The sequence below is a fragment of the Myxocyprinus asiaticus genome, chromosome 6 (genome assembly GCF_019703515.2).
Source record: "Myxocyprinus asiaticus isolate MX2 ecotype Aquarium Trade chromosome 6, UBuf_Myxa_2, whole genome shotgun sequence".
NCBI lineage: Eukaryota > Metazoa > Chordata > Actinopteri > Cypriniformes > Catostomidae > Myxocyprinus > Myxocyprinus asiaticus.
Genome location: NC_059349.1, coordinates 34,895,955 through 34,920,022, shown reverse-complemented (window position 1 = coordinate 34,920,022; position 24,068 = coordinate 34,895,955). Strand labels below are relative to the sequence as shown.

Here is a 24,068-nt window from a genome sequence, read left to right as displayed (position 1 = left end):
TAAACCACCCTAAACCAGCATGAAAAGTCATGCTGGTCTAAGCTGCTCTTTTCAGAAGGTTCACCATACTTTTTTCACCAGAGGATTTGGAGAAATGGAGGCAGATTGTTAGGGAATGCACTGTAGATTTATTCTTGTGTTTTGTCAGTTCTTGCCTTGCAATACTGTCATGCTTTGTAATTAATCATATACTTTACAGTCCACAACAGCACAATAATACAGAGGGGAATGGAAATATGACTGGACATGCATGTTCTCTATGTTAAACACAGGATGATTAATAGTGTCTCATTGTGCTTTTGTGAATTCTTGCATGAGATCCCTGTGGTGGCAGTGTTGCCCAGAACAAACAATGAAAAACGTGGCGTGTATTCTCAACCACTGGACTGATACCAGCACATCAAAATCAAATCAGCAAGGCCTTGTTGGGCTTAGTACACAGAGGATTGTAGAGACATTTCTTGAAGAGGAAGAGTTTTCTTCTGTCCGCAAGTGTTACTGAAGGGTGCAGTAACTAACTTTGACTTACAGCAACTCTCTCTGGTTTATGAGCTGACAGCAGGTGTTCTAATAGCCTTGATGTAAGCTGAGTGCAAGCAACACCATCTATGACTCATTCAGTAGCACCCATGGGCAGGTTGAGCCTAAACCACTTGTCCAACCAAACCTGGCCCAACCCTGCTGAAGGCAATAAAGAGTGTCAATCCGTTATTCCTTATGGTGGTGCAAGGACCCAAACGAATCAGGCTCTGCTGAAAAGACCAGCTTAGACCAGCATAATTTTCCAGGCTGGTCTAGCTGGTAGACCAGCATAGCCATGGTGTTCACCAGTGCTGGCCTAGCTAGCTGGTCCTTCTTAGTAAGCTGGTTGACCAAGGATCACTTGCTTGTTAAGCTAAGAAGCCTAATGGAGACACTAGTACAACAGCATCCAAAACATATTATATGCTGGTGACCAGCAACGCTCACTGGTCTTTTCAGCAGGGAGACTCCTACCACCAAGTTTGATTAGCAGACATATGTGACTAATATAATCAAAATTACTCCCTACAAGATGACTCTGACCTTCACTGTTGCATTAGCTCAGTCCAGAGTGCCATTTTCCTGCTGTTTAAGCAAATTCCTGATGCTTGTCAAGACCAGTGAGGGAAGGTAGCCTCAAGCATTGTTTGAATGATTTGTTTTTAATGAGATATTCCAAAATTCAACAGGTGTGGGTAGTTAGAATATCATATGGATTTAGTGTTAGGCACACAACATGAGTGTGGGCGCAAACATTGCTTACTTAAGTAAGGCTCACTCTAATCTGCTCCAAGGCTGATGTAGGCCCAGTGATCATTTATATATAAATGGTGCATTGATAGAAAGGCAATAATTCATTGACCTCTCATGCAATGAAGAGAATAACGTAGGAATGCACCAATATGAAAATAATTGGCCGATACCGATTTTAACTAAACATCTATAGGCTGATACTGATATTTTGCCACTTACCTTATTTTGTCATCAGATCACTGTTTTACTTAGGAATTCTTAAAAAAAAAATATTAAGAATTTTTTTTTTTTACTGTTCTAACAATAAATAGAACAGAGTAAACAGAGTCCCCTGTTCACTTTGTAAAGTTCTTTGAGTGTAGTGTCCGAAAAAGTGCTATATAAATGCAACATTCATTCATTCATTCAACATTCAAATAATTTCCAAAAACATATAATTTCCGTTCCCTATCTGTCACTCACTCGACGTTGTGTCGAAGTGGTGACACTAGGGGTCACTCTTGGGAGCCCGAGACACCTCTGGTCTTTGATAAAAGGCCAATGAAAATTGGCGAGTGGTATTTGCATGCCACTCCCCCAGACATACGGGTATAAATGGAGCTGGTATGCAACCACACATTCAGATTTTCTCTTCGGAGCCGAACGGTCATGCTCATTGAGCTGAATACTACTGTTCATTCACCTCTGCTGGATCTGACGGCGCACTTCAGCGGCTTCTCCCTCCTCTGCACTGGTGTACTGCAGAGAATGCCCCTGGGCGCTTCGGCAGAAAAACAAGAGAGTATATTTTCTGAAAGAGTTTTTCCTCCTCTAAAAGAGTAGATATTTCTCTAAAAGAACGGCACACATGGAACATCTTTTTAAAGATGCGTCTTTCTAAAGATGCCTTTCCGATTATGTCTTATTCCTGGTTGCGGTCGTTATCTCTCAACTTCGGATGGTCATGATCGCGGTGCACCTATACCCACAGATTGCCGCCACCTGGCGCGGACACCCTAAGCTCCCGTCCAAGCCCTGTAGGCTCACGTTGTCCCTGACGGCTAAAGCCTACAGCGCTGCTGGACAAGCCGCCTCTGCCCTGCACGCCATGGCTCTCCTGCAGGTCCACCAAGCCAAGGCATTGAAAGAACTGCACAAGGTTAGTTCCGCCCCAGATTTGATGCAGGAACTGCGCTCGGTGACCGACCTCGCTCTCTGAGCGATGAAGGTCACGGCGCAGTCTCTCGGGCGGACGATGGCCACACTAGTGGTCCAGAAGCGCCACCTTTGGCTCAACCTGGTCGAGATGTGCAAGGCCGACAAGACACGGTTCCTTGCTGCCCCCATTTCCCAGGCGGGCCTATTCGGCGACACCATCGAGGACTTTGCCCAGCAGTTCTCGGCGGTGAAGCAGCAGATGGAGGCAATCTGGCACATCCTGCCCCGGCGTGGCTCAACATCCCGCACCCCATCTGCTCGCCGCCAAGGGCGTCCCCCTGCGGTGACTGCACCAGCTCCACCACAGTCCACCCCTTCAGCCCGGCCCCGGCGTGGAGCCCACCGTAGGAAGCAGACCCCACCCATCTCACAGCCGGCACCTGAGAACCCATGGAGGTCCTCAAAGCGCCCCTGAGACAGGCGACCCAGGGACGAGGGAACCCACTCACGTGGAGCTGGTAAAAAGACCACCCCATCCCCGGTGGAGGGCTGGGCGGAAAATCTTTTGTTGCCTTTTTGTTTGATTTCGCCGCATGCCCAAGTGGCTGCAGTACCCAACAGTTCAACAAAAGAGTGGCTTCCTTCCTCCCTGGGTCACATACCCGGTGTGTACGGTCTTCACCACGACTACCGTCCACGGGTTTTTTCCAGCGGTGGCCTTCCTGACCCTGAGCACCCAGCTGTGGCACACAGCCACCCCTGATGTGGCAGTCTCCACGGGTTACGAGGACAGGCCTCTTCCTCCCCCGTCCAAGGCTGTTCCAGGGGTGGTCTCGAGGAGCCAGGTAAGTGCTTCGATGTCCCTAGACTCAGCATGGCCACGACATGGTGTGACACCTCGAGCTCCGCCCCGCCATGAGGCCCCACCTGCCGGTATGTCCGACGACGTTGTCCCCTTGGTCCCCCTTGCGCAGAACTTGGACGCTTGGCTCGCGCTTTCCAATCCGTCGTGATGGCTGATCCGGACAGTCCGACTCGACTTCAGTTCGCCAGGCACCCGCCCAGGTTCAGCGGTATTCACTTCACCTCGGTCAAGAACGAAAACGCTGCCACCTTGCGCATGGAGATCGCTACCCTCCTACGGAAGTGCGCGATAGAACCTGTCCCTCCGGCCGAGATGAAGAAAGGGTTTTACAGCCCCTACTTCATCGTACAGAAAAAAGGCGGTGGGTTGCGGCCAATCTTGGACCTGCAAGTACTGAACTGGGTTTTACACAGACTCCCGTTCAAGATCCTGATGCAAAAACGCATTCTGGCGAGCATCCGGCATCAAGATTGGTTCACAGCAGTAGACCTGAAGGATGCGTACTTCCACATCTCGATCCTTCCTTGACACAGACCCTTCCTGCAGTTTGCATCAGGCGTATCAGTACAAAGTCCTCCCTTTCGGCCTGTCCCTGTCTCCTCGTCTTTACAAAGGTCGCAGAGGCTGCCCTTGCCCCGTTAAGGGAGGTGGGCATTCACATTCTCAACTATCTCGATGACTGGCTAATCCTAGCTCATTCTCGAGACATGTTGTGCGCACACAGGGACCTGGTGCTCTCACACCTCAGCCGACTAGGGCTTCGGGTCAACTGGGAAAAGAGCAAGCTCCTCCCGGTTCAGAGCATCTCTTTTCTCGGTTTGGAGTTGGACTCAGTCTCCTTGATGGCGCACCTTACGAATGAGCGCGCCAAGTCGGTGCTGGCCTGTTTGAAGGTTTTCAATCAGAAAACAGCAGTTCCACTGAAACTTTTTCAGAGGCTCCTGGGGCATATGGCATCCTCGGTGGTGGCCACCCTGCTCGGGTTGATGCATATGAGGCCGCTTCAGCACTGGCTCCAGACTCGAGTCCCGAGATGGGCATGGCGCCATGGGACACATCACGTGGTCATCACACAGGTCTGTCACCTTCTTTTCAGCACTTGGACCGACCTCTCGTTTCTACGGGCAGGTGTTCCTCTAGAACTGGTCTCCAGGCGCGCCGTGGTCACGACAGACGCCTCCAAAACAGACTGGGGCACTGTTTGCAACGGGCACGTAGCCGTCGGCCTCTGGGCAGGTCCGCGACTGCATTGGCACATCAACTGCCTCGAGTTGTTGGCAATTCTGCCCGCCCTGTGGAGGTTTCGGCCGTTGTTCCAGGGCAAGCATGTGTTAGTTCAGACAGACAACACGGCAATGATAGCATGTGTCAACCACTAAGGCAGTCTGCGCTCTCATTGTATGTCACAACTCGTCCGCCGTCTCCTCTTCTGGAGTCAGCAGCACTTCAAGTCACTGCAAGCCACTCACATCCCAGGCAACCTCAACACTACAGTGGATGCGCTGTCATGACAGGTTACCCTCAGGCGAGAGTGGAGACTCCACCCTCAGGTGGTCCAGCTGATTTGGAGACGATTCGATAGGCACAGGTGCACCTGTTCGCCTCCCAAGAATCCTCCCCACTGCCCACTCTGGTACGCCCTGACTGAGGCCACCCTCGGCATAGACGCGCTGGCACACAGCTGGCCCACCCAGACATGGTTCTCAGACCACACGCTCCTCACGACAGCTCCCCACTGGCGAATTCCCCTGAGGAAGGACCTTCTTTCTCAGGGACGGGGCACCCTCTGGCACCCGCGACCAGACCTCTGGAATCTCCATGTCTGGCGCCTGGACAGGACACGGAGGTAGACATGATCACTCAGGCTAGGGCCCCCTCTACGAGGCGCCTGTATGCCTTTAATTGGCGTCTGTTTGCTAAGTGGTGTTCTTCCCGACGCGAAGACCCCCAGAGATGTGCAGTTGGATCAGTGCTTCTCTTCCTGCAGGAGAGGTTGGAAGGGAGGCTGTCCCCTTCCACCTTGAAGGTGTACATTGCCACCATAGCAGCACACCATGACGCAGTCTATGGTAAGTCCTTAGGGAAGCACGACCTGATCATCAGGTTCCTAAGAGGTGCCAGGAGGCTGAATCCCTCCAGACCGCGCCTCGTTCCCTCATGGGACCTCTCTGTAGTTCTTCAGGGTCTACAGAGAGCCCCCTTTGAGCCTTTGCAGTCAGCCGAGCTTAAGGCACTCCCCTTGAAGACTGCCCTCCTGACTGCGCTGTAGCAAATTAGCTTAAAAGGGAATTATTTATAATTAATTATAACTGGTTATAATTAATAATAAATATTTAGATTAGATCTTAGAATTAACTGCAGCAGAATCGATATTACAATTACTTGATCTGTCCGTCCAGCGAGCAGACAATATAATTATTTATCAACTCTTGGAAGATTACTTTCCTGGCCAAGGAACAATAGCCTTCCTACTTATACAGTGCTAGCAGTAGTTTAGCATGTAGCAAGGAGCAACATTCAGTGACTTTGAATTATGAGCGGAACACAGAGACAATCAATCGTGAATATAAGGGATTTAATAAATGAAACTATAACTAACATACAAACAAACTAAGCAAAACATACATATATAGAATGAAGGAATGTAAGGAAAGAGAGAGAGAGAGAGAGAGCACAGAATGGCAATATTTCACATCAGTTAACCACAACCTAAATGAGAATCATCAGAGGCACAATTCACCTTAAAAGGGGTTCAAACTTAAACGCGCATCTAATCAGTTGTAAATTGTTACTTGTATTGGTTTGTTGCTGAATAAGAGTCTTGATGCGGTAGATGAGGTTCTCGACGATTTCTTTAGGAGTGAGTTGAAGAAGTCCACAGGAAATCCACAAAGTTACTTGAAGGTAAACACTGCCAGAAGGTTAAACTCAAGAGAGAGTTTTGGAGTGGGTTGGTCTCAAGAAGAAGAGTTTTGAGCGATGATTTCTTTGCGCTCTGGAGTTTTGATAGTTCATTGCCGCACCCATTTTGTGGGTGGAGTGGCCAATCAGAGGCATGCATTTTGAGCGGGAGAAACATCCTTTGTCTCCGTTTATGGCCCATTCGCATTTTATTGCTGATCTGGACCGCTAGTGCAGCTTTTAATTCAAAACATAGTAAGAATTGTTCGATGCATTTCACGATCACATGGTGTACATTATTGTGTGAGAAATAAAGGGAAGATCATTTTGATACCAAGAAGGTAACCTCCAGACGATATTAAAGCAGAGATACACTCATACACTTGAATATAGGCATTTAACGTCTAACTAATACAAGTAAAGGGTTTTAACTAAGTTAATATGATAGGGGAATATACATACAACACATGCATATAGCAGATACATTTATAACTGCTTACTATGGCCTAAATAGAGAAAATGTCTTTAGGTGTGTGTGTGACGTGTATTGGAATTACTGGAGACAGACAACTGCTCTGGTGCCTGGCATGGGGGTCACCCATTATGGTGTGAGAAATAAAGAGAAGATCATTTTGATACCAAGAAGGTAACCTCCAGACGATATTAAAGCAGAGATACACTCATACACTTGAATATATGCGTTTAACGTCTAACTAATACAAGTAAAGGGTTTTAACCAAGTTAATATAATAGGGGAATATACATACAACACATGCACATAGCAGATACATTTATAACTGCTTACTATGGCCTAAATAGAGAAAATGTCTTTAGGTGTGTGTGTGACGTGTATTGGAATTACTGGAGACAGACAACTGCTCTGGTGCCTGGCACGGGGGGGGTCACCCCCCTTTCTGTGGAATGTGTTTGAAGCTTGATGGAGACACTTCAGAGGAGACCTGTTTTAGCATCCTTTTGATAGTGATAAAGACCATCTGCAATTTAGCACCCATATAAATGTAAACATGGAGGCCAGGTCAGTAATTTATATGCAAATGTCAAAAGGCTAAAAGGTTTTTTTCAAACAAAGTTTTTTTCAAACAAAGTGTAATTAGCCATCACTGATCTTACACAGACGTTACAGCGCTCACTTCCATCAAGAGGGTAGGTGACCTGCAAGCATTCTCTGTCAGCAAAACGTGCCTAGAGTTCGGTCCGGGTTACTCTCACGTGATCCTGAGACCCCGACTGGGCTATGTGCCCAAGGTTCCCACCACCCCTTTTAGCGACCAGGTGGTGAACCTGCAAGCTCTGCCCCAGGAGGAGGCAGACCCAGCCCTATCATTGCTGTGTCTGGTGCGTGCTGTACGCATCTATTTGGATCGCAGGCAGAGCTTTAGAATCTCGGAGCAGCTCTTTGTCTGCTTTGGTGCACAGCGGAAAGGAAGCGCTGTTTCCAAGCAGAGGATCGCCCACTGGCTCATTGACACCATAACTATGGCATATATCGCCCAGGACATGCTGCCCCCGGTAGGGCTACGAGCCCATTCTACCAGGGGTGTAGCGGCTTCCTGGGCCCTGGCCAGGGGTGCCGCTCTAACAGACATTTGCAGAGCAGCGAGCTGGGCAACACCCAACACCTTTGCAAGCCGGCCGGGTGTATCGCTTGCACATAGCATCTTCCACCTCCTTTTGAGCTGAAGACCTGCGCCATTAATTCCCAGTAGTGTTCACAAGTTTGTTCCTTGGTTGACTTCCTCCGGGCTCTGTGGCAGTCGAGTTTTTGGAGAGATTCGCTGCCGGCCCAGTACACGCGCTAACTAAGAGCCCTGTTCTGGGGTAGGTGCTCCACATGTGGTGGTTCCCTGTAAGGCTAACCCCATGCGATATATATCTTCTGCTAATTCGTTTCCATGTTGGCAAACTGCATCTTCCTTGGGCAGAGCCCCTCTGCCCCAGTCTCCATGTTTGTAGTAACTCCTCACCCATTGGGCAGGATCTACCTTGAAGACTCTCCACATGGTTGGAAAGACCATGTGACGTATCCTTCCACTTAAATATCCCCCCTTCTCTTTGGGTGAGGTGTGGTCTCCGCTGTGTCTTCCCCTTGGGAGGGATACCCCCCGACTAGACCTGGCGGCCCAGTCGGATATTCCCCCTTCTTTTTTAGGGAGTGGAAAAAAGAGAAGGGGAAAAGAGGCCACGACTGGGTTAAGCCTGTCTCTATCTTTTGGGTAGTTGACTTGTCCCTGAAAAGGGCCATTTGACACTCATAACTATGTTGGGGGAGGTTACATGTCGACCTGGTGTGCTGGCTATGAGGCACACAGTAGTCTGCCCACCACACACCGCCAGTTCACGTAACACAGTTCAGCCAATTGTGGCGTTTCGTATAGGGACCCCTAGTGTCACTACATCGACACAATGTCGAGTGAGTGACAGATAGGGAACATCATGGTTACTTGTGTAACCTCCGTTCCCTGATGGAGGGAACGAGACATTGTGTCCCTCCTGCTACAATGCTGAACTACCTGCTGAAATGGCCGGACCTTATATCGGCTCCTCAGCATAAAACCTGAATGAGTGGTTGCATACCAGCTCCTTTTATACCCGTATGTCCAGGGGAGTGGCATGCAAATACCACTCGCCAATATTCATTGACCTTTTATCAAAGACCAGAGGTGTCTCGGGCTCCCAAGAGTAACCCCTAGTGTCACTACATCGACACAACGTCTCGTTCCCTCCATCAGGGAACGGAGGTTACACAAGTAACCATGACGATATCTTAGAAGTCAAAGTCTGCTGGTTTCAAAGCATTTTGGATGGTTTCCCTCATCATGTAGCCTCTAGGTAAGTGCCACTTTCACAAGGATCAAGTCCATTTATGGTGTTTTTTCCAGATTAATGTGAGAATGAGAAAGAATAAAAATTGGCTTGATCCATGACATTTTTGTCTGCATCTGCCTGGGAGAGGAAGGAAAGAAGGAAGGTAGGGTGAAAAAGAAAGAAAAAATGGAAGAAAGTGAGGACAGAAGGAAAGCAGGAATGGAGAGAGAGAGAAGATACAAGGAAGAAAGTGAGAAAGGAAGGAATAAATAAAGAGAGAGAGAGAAAGATAAGAAATAAGAAAGCAGGGGAGAGAGAAGATGGAAGGAAAGAAATAATGAAGTGAGAGAAAGAAAGGAATGGATAAAGAAAGAAAAGAGCAAGAAATGAAGGAAGGAAGAGAACAAATAAGAAAGAAAGCAAGGAAGGACTGAAGAGAGAGAAAGAAAGGGAGGAATAAATGGAGGAAAAAAGGAAGCATAGGACAAAGGAACAAACAAACAATAGAAAATAAAACAAATATAGATTGCTTTGAAAGGAAGGAAGAAAGGAGGAAGGAAGGAAAGAAGTAAAGAAGGAAAAGATTGAGAAAATATAGGAAGTAAGGAAGAAGGAAGGAAGAAGAGAGAAAAGAAGGTGAAAAATAAAGGAAGGAAGGAAGGAAGGAAGACAGAGATAGGAAATAAGAAAGTGGGGAAGGAAGGAAGGAAGGAAGGAGAAAATATAGGAAGAAGAATTAAGAAAGGAAGGGAGGGAGGCAGGAAGAAAGGAAAGAAAGAAAGGAAGGAAGGAAGGAAGGATGGAAGGAAGGAAGAAGAGTGAAGAGAAGGTGAAAAAGAAAGAAAGGAATAAAGGAAGAAGAAAGAAAAGTAGAAAATAAAGGAAGGAAGGAAATATAGGAAGGAAGGTAGGAAGGAAGAAGAGAGAAAAGACTGTGAAAAGGAAGGAAGGAAAGAAGAAGAAAGAAAAAAGTACAAACTAAAGGAAGGAAGGAAGGAAAGAAAGAAAAATGCCTATTTTGAGAGTACATAGCCTTGATCCACCCCACCGAATCCATCAGGAAGTAGCAGTGCCGTGCTATTACTCATTTTGTCTGCCTGTTTTCCATACTAAACATTGTGATGCCAGGCTATTGATGAAATGGAGACACTCAAATTGAATTCTCAGAAATGGCCAAGGTTTGTCTTTAAGCTGGCTTTCTGCACTTGGATAGGCACCTTTCATTACACTAAATTAGTTGGCCTGGCCAGATGCCAGTGCTGCCTCATCCTTCTGCTCAGAGCCTCTCATACAGCCATTGATAAGACAAAAATACGTCTGAAGAAGCGTTTTAATTGAGCTTTGCTGATAGTACAGGAGCTGTCAGGTGTCAGTGAGGAACAGTAATGAGCAACCCTCTCCTAAATCAAAGCAACTTCCAAAACAGCAGAATTGTTACCATTCCCACAGGCTGTTAACAGTGATCTCTGTTGCTCAGTAATGAGAAACATCAAGCAGTTGTTCTAAGCATGATGCTTGACACAGCCTTTCTGTATAGAGCAGTAATTTGTTATTTTTTAGTACTGTAGAAATTGTACTGATATTCAAAACTTTGTGAGCAGCAGAAAAAATATGTCACAACAACCCTGCTGGAAAGAAAAGCTTTGCCAGCATCAATTTCCAGGCTAGCTATCTGTCACAGTCTGTCTCCCTCATGTTTCCTAGAACTCTTATTTTGAAGTGTTTTCCCGGACTACATTTCCCAGTATGCACTGCCTTCATCACTGCCATCTGTTCCTGATTGTTCTCACCTGTTTTCCATTCCCTCATTAGCTTTTGTTTGTATAAATAACCTTTAGTTTTTGTATTCCTTTGTCAGTTCTTGTTTGTTGTTGTTTTGAGTTCCCGTTTGTGGTTTGACTGTCATAATTTATATTAAAGCCTGTACATAGATCCTACGTCTCCTGACTCATCTCAGCAACCCTTCATTACAGAAGAACTCACCAAACATGGATCTAGAGGCTGTCTGTATCCTGCTTCTCAAGCAAGGGGACCATCCAGTTGAGGATTATGCCTGTGAGTTCTTAGAACTAGTGAATTTAGTGCACTATCCAGACCGCTCTCTTGTGGTTTTCTTCTGAACCGGTCTGAATAGTGCACTGAAGGAACTGATGCCTCTGGCTGAGAAGGCTCTGGAACTTTGCGGATCCCCTTTCACAGTGGATTATGGCGGGAACCCTGGGCCAAAACCTGCATCCACGGCTCCTTGCTCTAAGCCTGCCTCGGCCATCGAGCCGGCGCTCATGCCTGTAGCCTCAACTGTCCCAGAGCCAATGCCAGTGGCCTCACCCGCTCCCGTAACTATGCTCCCAGCTGTCCGGAAAAGGAGAAGGAAAAGAACACCTGCTTCCCAGTCTCTGCCTGTGCTCATGACCACGGAGGTCATTCCCCAGTCACTGCCAGCTCTCATCGAGCCTCCCACAGCCCACCTTCCATGGCTCCACCCCTCGGGCCTTCCATGGCTCTGCCTGCCTTCGTCGAGCCTCTCCAAGCTCCGCCCGCTCCCCCAGAGACTCCTTTTCCAGCAGTTTCGGCCTCCCTCCTAGTGATTCCTATCACAGCGGCCCTGCCCCTCCTCCAGCGGCTCCGCCGCCTGACCCAGTCCCCGCTCTGTGGCCGCCTCCGAGGTCTCCTGACCCTGTCCCTGCTCTGTGGACGCCTCCCGGCCTCCTTATACATCATGATGGTGCCGCGGATGGCGCCTCGGTGTGGAGCACTTCTATTGTTTTGTTATTTTTGTTTGTTTGTCCTGTGTTTAGTAATCTTTTTTCAGTCAGTTTTACCAGAGACGAACTGCTGAACATTTGACAGCATACACCAGTCAATATTTTCCCGGATTTTGAATATTCGGATGTTTTGTTTGACATTCTAGTCGGAGGCGCGGCTGTGTTTTTTAAACGCACTATGAGACGCAGGTGAGGGAGATGAGCAGGCGCTCTGGTCAGGCTCTGTCGATGCGGCTTTCGAACAACGCTGCTGAGCATTCATCTAGCAAATCTCCGCTCTGTCCCTAACAAAACGGACGAACTACATCTCCTCACCCGCATAAACAAGGACTTTTCAAACTCTGCTGCCTTGTGCTTTACAGAAACCTGGCTGAGTGAAGCCATTCCGGACAGCGCGTTACATCTGCTGGGCTTTCAGCTGTTCAGAGCAGATCGCATCGCAGAGTTAACAAGGAAAACGAGAGGCGACAGAACATGCTTTTACATCAATGAAAGTTGGTGTACAGATGTAACAACGTTAAAGAGGATGTGCTGTCCTAATTTGGAAGCACTGTTTATTAACTATAAGCCTTTCTACTCGCCGCGGGAGTTGTCCTCGTTAATTCTGGTGAGAGTGTATATCGCGCCAAACGCGTGTTTGAACACAGCGCTGCAACAGCTGACTGACCAAATCACAGACACAGAAAAACAATACCCGGACTCAGTTATTATTATTTGTAACGTCTGTGTAAGATCAGTGATGGCTAATTACACTTTGTTTAAAAAAAACCCTTTTAGCCTTTTGACATTTGCATATAAATTACTGACCTGGCCTCCGCGTTTACATTTATATGGGTGCTAAATTGCAGATGGTCTTTATCACTATCAAAAGGATGCTAAAACAAGTCGCCTCTGGAGTGTCTCCATCAAGCTTCAAACACATTCCACAGAAAGGGGGGTGACCCCCGTGCCAGGCACCAGAGCAGTTGTCTGTCTCCAGTAATTCCAATACACGTCACACACACACCTAAAGACATTTTCTCTATTTAGGCCATAGTAAGCAGTTATAAATGTATCTGCTATATGCATGTGTCGTATGTATATTCCCCTATTATATTAACTTAGTTAAAACCCTTTACTTGTATTAGTTAGACGTTAAATGCCTATATTCAAGTGTATGAGTATATCTCTGCTTTAATATCGTCTGAAGGTTACCTTCTTGGTATCAAAATGATCTTCTCTTTATTTCTCACACCATAATGTACACCATGTGATCGTGAAATGCATCGAACAATTCTTACTATGTTTTGAATTAAAAGCTGCACTAGTGGTCCAGATCAGTAATAAAATGCGAATGGGCCATAAACGGAGACAAAGGATGTTTCTCCCGCTCAAAATGCATGCCTCTGATTGGCCACTCCACCCACAAAATGGGTGCGGCAATGAACTATTAAAACTCCAGAACGCAGACTAATCATCGCTCAAAACTCTTCTTCTTGAGATCAACACACTCCAAAACTCTCCTCTTGAGTTTAACCTTCTGGCAGTGTTTACCTTCAAGTAACTTTGTGGATTTGCTGTGGACTTCTTCAACTCACTCCTAAAGAAATCGTTGAGAACCTCGTCTACCGCATCAAGACTCTTATTCAGCAACAAACCAATGCAAGTAACCATTTACAACTGATTAGATGCGCGTTTAAGTTTGAACCCCTTTTAAGGTGAATTGTGCCTCTGATGATTCTCATTTAAGTTGTGTTTAATTGATGTGAAATACTGCCATTCTTTGCTCTTCTCTCTCCTTTCCTTACTTTCCTTCATTCTATATATGTATGTTTTGCTTAGTTTGTTTGTATGTTAGTTATAGTTTCATTTATTAAATTCCTTATATTCACAATTGATTGTCTCTGTGTTCCGCTCACAATTCAAAGTCACTGAATGTTGCTCCTTGCTACATGTTAAACTACTGCTAGCACTGTATAAGTAGGAAGGCTATTATTCCTTGGCCAGGAAAGTAATCTTCCTAGAATTGATAAATAATTATATTGTCTGCTCGGTGGACAAACAGATCAAGTAATTGTAATATCGATTCTGCTACAGTTAATTCTAAGATCTAATCTAAATATTTATTGTTAATTATAACCAGTTATAATTAATTATAAATAATTCCTTTTTTAAGCTAATTTGCTACATATTCTTGGGGAATTTAACAAACAAACCTCACAGGTGAACTGCCCAAATACAAACAGCACATTACATGCCCAACCAGAGACAGAAATATACTGGATCACTGCTACACAACAATAAAGGATGCATATTGCTCTGTTCCTAGAGCAGCTTTGGGACTATCTGATCACTGTCTGGTTCATGTTCTCCAACCTACAGACAGAAATTAAAATCTGCTAAGCCTGTATTAAAGACTGTAAAGAGATGGACCAACAAAGCAGAGCTGGAACTACAAGCCTGCTTTGACTGCACTGATTGGAGTGTTTTTGAGGCTGCAGACACCAATCTGGATGAGCTCACAGATACTGTTAAATCATATATCAGTTTTTGTGAGGATATGTGCATGTCTACTAGGACTTATTTAACATTTAACAACGACAAACCATGGCTTACAGCGGAACTCAGGCAGCTTCGTCAGGCCAAAGAGGATGCTTACAGGGGTGGGGATAAAGTCTTGTACAATCAGGCCAGGAACACACTGAATAAGGGAATCAGAGTGGCTAAAAGAAGATACTCTGAGAAGCTGAAAAACAAGTTTTCAGCTTACGACCCTGCACCAGTGTGGAGTGGCATGAAACAACTTACGAATTACAGGACTCCTGCCCCTAACCCTGTGGTGGACCAACAACTGGCTGACATCCTGAATGTGTTCTACTGTAGATTTGAAAGGCCCAATCTCACACCCCACACCCACTCTGACCTTCACTTCACACAAACACCAACACCTCCTGCAACCCCCCTCCTCCCCCCTCCTGCTACTCAACCTGCACTTAAGATCTGTGAAGATGATGTGAGCCACGTCTTTCGACAACAAAGGATAAGGAAAGCACAGGGCCCAGATGGCGTTTCACCTGCATGTCTTAGATCCTGCTAACCAGCTGGCCCCCATCTTCACACAGATCTTCAATAGATCACTGGAGCAGTGTGAAGTCCCATCCTGCTTCAAACGTTCCACTATCATCCCCATCCCAAAGAAACCAAAAATCATAGGACTTAATGACTACAGACCTGTCGCCCTGACATCTGTGGTCATGAAATCATTTGAGAGACTGGTGTTGGCCCACCTGAAGAACATCACTGGACCCTTTCTAGATCCCCTTCAATTTGCTTATCGAGCAAACAGGTCTGTGGATGATGCAGTCAACATGGGATTGCATCATATCCTGCAACATCTGGACAGACCAGGGGTATATGCAAGGATCCTTTTTTTGGACTTCAGTTCAGCTTTCAACACCATCATCCCAGCTATACTCCAGAATAAATTACACCAACTCTCTGTTCCCTTGTCTACCTGTCAGTGGATTACCAGCTTTCTGACAGACAGGCAGCAGCTTGTGAGACAGGGGAAACTCACATCCAGCACCTGTACAATCAGCACTGGTGCCCCCCAGGGATGTGTGCTCTCCCCACTACTCTTCTCCCTCTACACCAATGACTGCATCGCCAAGGACCCCTCTGTCAAGCTCCTGAAGTTTGCAGATGACACCACTGTCATCGGCTTCATCTGAGATGATGATGAGTCTGCATACAGAAGGGAGGTTGAACAGCTGGCTGTCTGGTGCAGTCAAAACAACCTTGAGCTGAACATGCTCAAAACGGTGGAGAGATGATTGTGGACTTTAGGAGGAACACCCCAACACTGACCCCCCTCACCATTCTAAACAGCACTGTGGCAGCAGTGGAGTCATTCAGGTTCCTGGGCACTACCATCTCACAGGACCTGAAGTGGGAGACCCACATTGACTCCATAGTGAAAAAGGCCCAGCAGAGGTTGTACTTCCTTTGCCAGCTGAGGAAATTCAACCTGCCACAGGCGCTGCTGATACAGTTCTACTCAGCAGTCATTGAGTCTGTCCTCTGCACTTCAATAACTGTCTGGTTTGGTTCAGCTATGAAATCAGACATCAGAAGACTACAAAGGACAGTTCGGACTGCTGAGAGGATTATTGGTTGCCCCCTGCCCCCCTTCAATAACTATACACTTCCAGAGTGAGGAAAAAGGCTGGAAAAATCACTCTGGATCCCACTCACCCTGCCCACTACCTTTTTGAACTGTTGCCTTCTGGCTGACACTTCAGAGCTCTGAGCACCAGAACTGTCAGGCACAGGAACAGTTTTTTCCCTCAGGCTATCCATCTCATGAACAGTTAAATTGCCCAATTGAGCAATAACTATTTGCAATACACAATTTAGTCTTTCTTATATTCATCCAAAACATCCAACCTCTTCTGCCATTTCATTCCTCTGAAAAAAACAAAACAAAAAAACATTTGCACTGTACATAACAGATTTGTATTTACACTGTACATAACAGATTTTATTAGATTTGCACTACCCATGTGTATGTGTGTATGTATGTATGTGTGTGTCTGTATGTATGTGTATAATTATTTGTTATTTTTTATTTTTTATTTTTATCTATGTCTTGCTGCTGTTTTTGTATAGTTTTTGTATGGTTTTACACTGGAAGCTTCTGTCACCAAGACAAATTCCTTGTATGTGTAAGCATACTTGGCGATAAAGCTCATTCTGATTCTGATTCTGACCCTGTCCCCGCTCTGTCGCCGCCTCCCAGGCCTCCTGACCCAGTCCCCAGCCCTGTGGCCACCTCTCAGGCCTTCTGACCCAGTCCCTGGTCCTGTGGCCACCCCCCAGGCCTCCTGACCCAGTCCCTGGCCCTGTGGCTGCCCCCCAGGCCTCCTGACCCAGTCCCGGCCCTGTGGCCGCCCCCCTGGCCACCTGACCCAGTGCTGGCCCTGTGGCCGCCTCCCAGGCCTCCTGACTCTATCCAGCCCTGAGTCCGCCTCCCAGACCTCCGAACCCAATCCTTACCCTGGGGTCTCCTCCCTGGCCACCTGGTCATCTTCTGGGTCCCCCTCCTCACCAATATCTTCCTGCCCTCCTCAGCCATTTTTGGGGCACCAGGAGTCGCCCCTTAAAGGGGGGGGGGGTTATGTCACAGTCTTTCTCCCTCATGTTTCCTAGGACTCTTATTTTGAAGTGTTTTCCCAGACTGCCCTCATTACTGCCATCTGTTCCTGATTGTTCTCACCTGTTTTCCATTCCCTCATTAGCTTTTGTTTGTATAAATACCTTTTAGTTTTTGTATTCCTTTTGTCAGTTCTTGTTTGTTGTTTTGAGTTCCCGTTTGTTGTTTGACTGTCATTTTCACATAGATCCTACATCTCCTGTCTCATATCAGCAACCATTTTTTACACTGTGGAGACCAGAGTCCAAAACACAGCATATGATTCAGCATATAAGAGAGCCTGTCAAAACTTAGTGAGCATGAAAGTGGTGCCTTTAGCATTGGTATGCAACATATGATGTCCTCATTTATATGGGATACAGTTTACCTTTAACATAATAATAGTTTCTGAGAGTGTTGTGGCACAGTAGATCAACCTCTGGCCTGGAAACAACACCATTGTGCCTTTAGGCAAAACACCTTACACCAGGTTGCACCAGGGAAAATAAGAATAGCTTTGGATTAAAGTGTCTGCTAAATCACTGGTTCTCAACTGGATTTGCTTCAGAACCCAGATCTTACATTGGACATAAAGTAGTGACCTAACACAATACCAAAACTGATAATTGTACAAAACTGAATTTCAATAGCTTCATGCTCTCGGCAGCCAGTATTTCACTGCAGAAAACATGTTATTATTATTATTTTACCTTACATTGTTTTGAATGATAAGGGAATGCCACACAACCTGTCCATGTTGGCATCAGTCTAATTTGGCTAGCTTCTACCAGTTAACAGATTAATTTTAAGTGACATATGAATATGGTACATACCATGGTAAGTACCATATATACAGGTAAGGTTTTTAATTGGATGCAGAGCCTGTGACATCAGCCACAAAATATATGGGAAGTGTTTTCTCCTCCCCTTTAAAAGTTGATGTGAATGAAGTATGCATGATAAGATGGTTAATTGCATTTTATTATTTGCATTTAGCATTTATTAGGGATGCACAATATATCGCAGCCAATATATTATTGGCCGATAACTGGGAAAATCACAATATTACTATCACGCTGATAATGGAATTACCGCTGATGTTTTTGCCAATAATTTGTCATGGTTTATTTGCTTGCAGCTTAGAATCTCTGCTTTTATGCACATATTTTTTCAAATGAGAAGCTTTTAATGTATTAGCTAGCAGTTCCAGGTTGAAGGATTTTTTTTTTTTTTTTTAAATATAAGTTATCGGTATTGGTATCGGGCACAATGAGCTGCAAATTATCTTGTATCAGCCCAGAAATTCCATATCGGTGCATCCCAAGCATAAATTTTCCCCTGCTGTTAATGGTCCCATCAGAACAGACCTACAACCCATTTTGAGTCACGACCCACCAGTTGAGAACAACTGTGTGACTACTTCTGTTTCAGTTCTACAGGATTTTTACTTTTCACTTTATTTACATTCATGACACTGAAGGTTCATCTTCTTTTTCCTCTTCAAAATTCCATCATTCTCAATTTCTATCTCTCTCACGTACACACTCCCAATGATTCAGGTCGCTTTAGCTCACTCCTGATATTTTTTTGTCCTCTCTCCTACTTGTCCTCTATCCTCCTCTAGCCTTCAGGTCTGGCATCGATAGCATGCTGGATGATATGGTCAGCCTGCTGGGGACTGATAATGCAAGCTTACACACACTTGCACACCTGTGCAAGAAAATGGACAATACAATCTCTCAGGATGAGCCCTGCTCTTAATCTGTCTCCATAGCAACATGGTCTGGTAGGACTCATCTGGTTGGCCTTGAGAGTGCAGCTATAGGGATCCTGCCTCATAACCTAGAGTGAGCAAAGGATTGTGATTAGCTATCATTGTGATCATCAGATAAAACATAGGGCTAATTGCCTCTAGGAGGTCAAGTATTGAGCAACTGACATGGCTTCGATAAGAGACTCTAGCCGGGGACCGATGTGACTCTTAGACTTCAGTGCAGTGGTTTAAGTCTGGGTTAAGAAACAGAGCCATCTTAGTTCTTACTACAGACATAATGGATAGCAGGAGGCTGTTTTATTTACTGTGCATGAGCTGAGAACGATTTCTCTCCGCCTCATTGACCACAATTTGGAACAATCTTCAGAGGAGATAAATTTCACTTTTGGCTATATTTGTAATGGGTTATTTTCCTCTCTACAGTAACTGCAAAATCCAGCCACTCTTTATATTGAATTAATATTGGTTTTAAAAATAAATAGTTCTGTCTCTAAAATCTGATAGGATTATACACATATTATAAAATAGCCGATATGCACTCTCTGAGCACTTTATTAGGAACACTACGGTCCTAATAAACTGCCAGACGTGGTCTTCTGCTGTTGTAGCCCATTCACCTTAAGGTTTGACATGTAGTGTATTGTGAGATTCAATGCATAGCCTCTAGATACGATATAATATGATATGAACACCCACAAATATTTTGCTTAGACTTATTCAAGGATTCGGCATAAATGTCCTATAAATCATAAATTACATTGGTAACAAAAAACAGAGCTCTAAGTAACAAACAACAGCACTGCATTTATTTAGTTTAGATTGTTGAGAAAAACTAATATGAACTCACAATGTTCATGTTTTTCTTGAGAAAATAAGTTTGTCTACACTCTAGTCATTTATATTTGTATAGCACTTTTCACAATACACGTAGTTTCAAAGCAGCTTCATAGAAAATCATGCCTTGTTATCTGAAAGCCCCCTGTGAACAAGCTGAAGTGACTGTAGCAAGGAAAAAGTTATTTTTGTGGTGAAAAAAAAAAATAACTCAAGAGGAATCTAACCTCTGGTTTTATGATATATGTACATAATCCAATATTATTTAGCAGCTTGATCAAAAACCAGTCAGCACACGTAATTTTTTTGCCCTCTTCCCCCAGTTTCACTTGTAATAAACTTTACCATTATTACCAGCTTATAACAAATGCGCAAGTGTTGTTCTCAAAGCTGTTTACATTTTGAAGTCAAAAGCAGATAATTATAAATATCATATAATCATGGGTTTCTTACATTGTCGGTTTTTTTAATAAGCTGTTTTTTGATAGTTATGACTCATAACATATGAGTGTCTTGCTGTGCATGTCACGCTCAGTGTCGGCTGGGAAAGGTGGCTGTTAAACTTATTGCTGCTGTTTCTGCCTCACAAATCCACCGATTTGTGCGGTGATGTCGGCGTAAATAATGTACTGTAGGACCAGGACATGACATCATTGTTTGGAAAATTTGACAAGCTTTACCGCTACAGATGGCGTTTGCCATCGATCTTCTCGCCTATGTACTGTAAGTGTGTTGCTCTGTTTTCCTGTGAGCGCTCAGCGCTGCCTCTCTGGGGAGGAGACTGTTCCGCAGCTCTCAATATTGCGCTGCTTGGTTTTAATTACATTATAATGTGTTTGTTTATATTGTATGATGCATATGGTATTGTATAGTGAGCATCGTATCGTACGATACAATACAATACAATATTATTTTGCACTGCTAGTGTACAGATGTTCCTAATAAAGTGCTCAGTGAGTGTACCCTCACCTGTGAATGCACTTCAGTTGAATTCTATTTTAAACCTTCTAAAAAAACAGCTTAAACCAGTCTAAAGGCATGGTCCTTTTTTTTACCTTTGCACAGCAAAATTCCTCTGGCGGAATGCAGTCATCTCAATGGGAATCTGTGCAGTAAGTAATTTTGCCTGATTGACTTCCGTTGGCGAAGAATTGCTCTATGAAAAATTTGCTTGGGGTTTAAGTTTGGTGAACATTGACACACAATTTCGTTGCGTGAACCAATAGGAAGTTGCTTGGTTTGGCAGTGACCTCTCAAGACTTACATCACTTGTGTTTTGATTTATTTAGGTAAAGTACAGAACAAAAATAGGTTGATATACTGAAATGATCCCCAGATGAGCCATTGTCCCTGTTGAGGTTAACGACTTAGAACAGGTGCAAGGTGGCTAATGAGGGGAGGGTACTACACCTGTGTCATAATCATCCCCACTTTATGGTGCTTTAAAACCATGCAAAACAAGCCAAACACCTCACACCTGAAACTTTCAGATGATTGCTTAGTTCCAGTTATTCTTTTTCTAAAATAATTACTTTTTTGTTCCAAAACCATCTGTTCCTGATGTCAGCATATCTCCTCTTTTGTGGGCTGGTTTCTTGGATGAGAGATGCTAAATCGTGAGTATGTTCCTGCTGTAAATCTGCGAGTTGTGTGGTTTCCGCAGATCTACAGCTGCATTTGCCTGATCTTATTAAACCAGTAAAAATGAGTCCAATAATGTTTAATGAGCACACTTGCTAAAGAAAAAGGCAATTTGACTTCTTTAAATATATTGCCTTATCTGCGCTCTCACTCTTTCCTTTTCTCTGTCTCCCTTATATTGAAGTGCCTTTTCTCCTTTGATCTTCTGAGCAAATTAAAAAATATTGATTTAAATGAGAAGTATTTATTTGGTTGTGCAACTCAACTGCTAGAACATGGAGTTAGCATGCCAATGTCATGCATTGATTTAAAAAAATGTATGCCCCAAATGCACTCACTTTGGTTAAAAGCATGTAATGTTTGGTGACCTTTTTAGTGTCAATTTCCTGGCAAACTATTAAAGACTTCACTTCTTGTTAAATCTAGAGCTTTGCTTGAGAGGTGCTTGTGATTGCATTCAATGCAGTTTGTTGTGTTTTCTGCTGCAGTTGTGCAGTGAATGTGAGACTTCAAAGCCTTGTGTTATGTGCATCCTTTAATCATTTTGGTAATGCTTTTTTAGTGCACATCCCCAGTCATAAAAGGCAGTGGATTTGTGACAGTAGTTCACACCTTTGGATTATTGGATCTCAGGTATTACAGGATTACATGGGATTATTGTTACACTGGATTATTAGTTTAGACACAACACAATGTTGTGGTGTTACTTAACATCCTCCGTTTTGTGTAAATATAGGCTTTTAACAAACCAAATTAGGCATTTTGTGTGGTTAACTTTTCCTGAACATGTGTGTCTTGTTACTTGTTTAAAAGCATTAAAGGTACAAATCCCATGTCTCGTTCCATTTAGTTCATTTTTACAGAAACTGTTGTAATGACTGTATTCTTCAAGCTAATCAACCCTGTTACCCAAGTTATTATAAGAGAGAAGGATCAAACCAACTTTTTGACCCAAACTAGCTAGGCCCTATTTAATGATTAATTAACACAGGCAAAATGTGTAAACCTACTACTAGCAACCATGATATCCAAAAGTAGTCCAATGTCCAAATTAAATTTGTATTGGTCGAAAATATGCACCTCCTTTCACTGATCATTTGTTGAAAAAGAAAAGCAATGTAGAGTTTCTATTTTTAATCTTATGCATGTGAAGAGCCTTTTATTTCTATAAGACTGATCTCTATTTTTAATTAAAATGATTACAAGCACAGCATGAGTGTTTCTTTTCCTAATATCCTTTCAGTTATTGATCTGTTGATTTTTTTTTTTTTCTGTTGTCTTTCAGCTTGGGGAGGAAACCTTCAATAGGGCCAAGCTTCTTAATGTTGGCTACACAGAGGCTCTGAAAGATGCGGAATACAGCTGCTTCATTTTTAGTGATGTGGACCTGATCCCTATGGATGACCGGAACCTCTACCACTGTTACGACCAGCCACGCCATTTTGCCATTGCCATGGACAAATTTGGCTTCAGGTAACACATTTAATATTGAGGTAATCACTACCTGTAGGACTCTGTTGACAGATCATATTTGATTTATTATTTTATCTCACCTTCATAATACTGGTCTCTTATGATACATATATTATCATAACTCCCATTTGAAGTCGTGGCTGCAAATGCAAAATAATAAAATTGAGGCCATGTTTTATATGAATTTCAAATCCTTTTAAAATTGTGCCTTTGCCAGAGTTTATTACAAATATGTGAGCCTGTATTTGTTGCTATTTACATACATATTAATAGATGCCATGTATATCTTTGTGGTTTTTTTACTATTCTTTGTGGAGAATAGACTCAGTTAATCAAACAGCAAAAGCTTGAGGGCTGTCTTTCAAAACCTGTGCTTCGTATGATTAATTGCTTTTTCCACTAGTGGAGATATATGTCATTCTTCGCGGTGTCATCTGGAGTCCTAGAATGCAGCTGAATAATAATATATCAAAGTTCATTTGTTAGGTGCCGTACCTGTCTAGACAGACCTAGAGCCTTGACAAGCATATGTATTTATTTTCTCAGGCAGAAGGTTATTTAGCTCAGATAGACCTGGTCTCTTCAAGTGTAATAGTGGGGATAAAACACTGGAGAAGGTTTTCTAGTATGTTTTTTTATTTTTTATTTATTTACTCAAAATGAATATTGTCTGTCTTCTGTTGGCAAGCAGACATGTTGCCCTTTGCTCTGTGGGGTTTAATTTCCTGTCGTTGTGTGAGGGACGAAAAGGGCCAAGACAATCTTAAAGCTGTGCCTTCCTCTGTCACCCTCAGAGGAGACTGTTCTCTATTGTTAAAGCCTGTATCTTAGGATGTGAGCAGTGTTGGGGAAGTTATTCCAAAAATGCAATCAATTACTTTTTTTTTTTTCTAAATTTGGGATGGGATTACTTTACTTATTACTCAGTAATCAGTAATCACATTACTCATCATATTACTTATGAATTTATTTCTAAAACCACAACAGCCTTTAGACACCAATAAAGTCAAATACATTTTAGCATAGGTCATAACACCTATAGTTCAGCGTACCTTAAATGTATCTTAAACATTTGAAATTTGTATGGGTTTAAAAAAAAAAATTAAAAAGTGTTTTCATTCTGCAAAACAGCCTGACCAAAAATGAATTTTTTTTTCATTATTTTCTCTCATTGATGTTCCAAACACACATGACTTTCTTTCTCTCTAGGAACAAAAAATATTATTATTATTATTATTATTTTTAAGAATATCCTGGTCACTCTTTTCCTTATAATTAAAGTCAATGGGGACTGGGGCTGTCAAATTACCTAAAAGCACCATAAAAGTTGTCCATACTACTCGTGCACTATTCTCCAAATCTTCTAAAGCCATACAATAGCGATTGAGTGAGGAACAAACAGAAATT

At 43.8% G+C, this 24,068-nt stretch overlaps 1 protein-coding gene across 3 annotated transcripts in view; it reads left to right on the top strand.

The window, feature by feature from the left end:
- Positions 1-24,068, top strand: part of LOC127442145 (beta-1,4-galactosyltransferase 2-like) — a 230,419-nt gene that overhangs the window by 146,573 nt on the left and 59,778 nt on the right. For all 3 annotated transcript variants that reach the window (XM_051699990.1, XM_051699988.1, XM_051699989.1), the window contains one exon: positions 22,474-22,661. In XM_051699990.1, the coding sequence (XP_051555950.1) occupies positions 22,474-22,661 (188 nt within the window). The remainder of the gene's footprint in view (positions 1-22,473; positions 22,662-24,068) is intronic.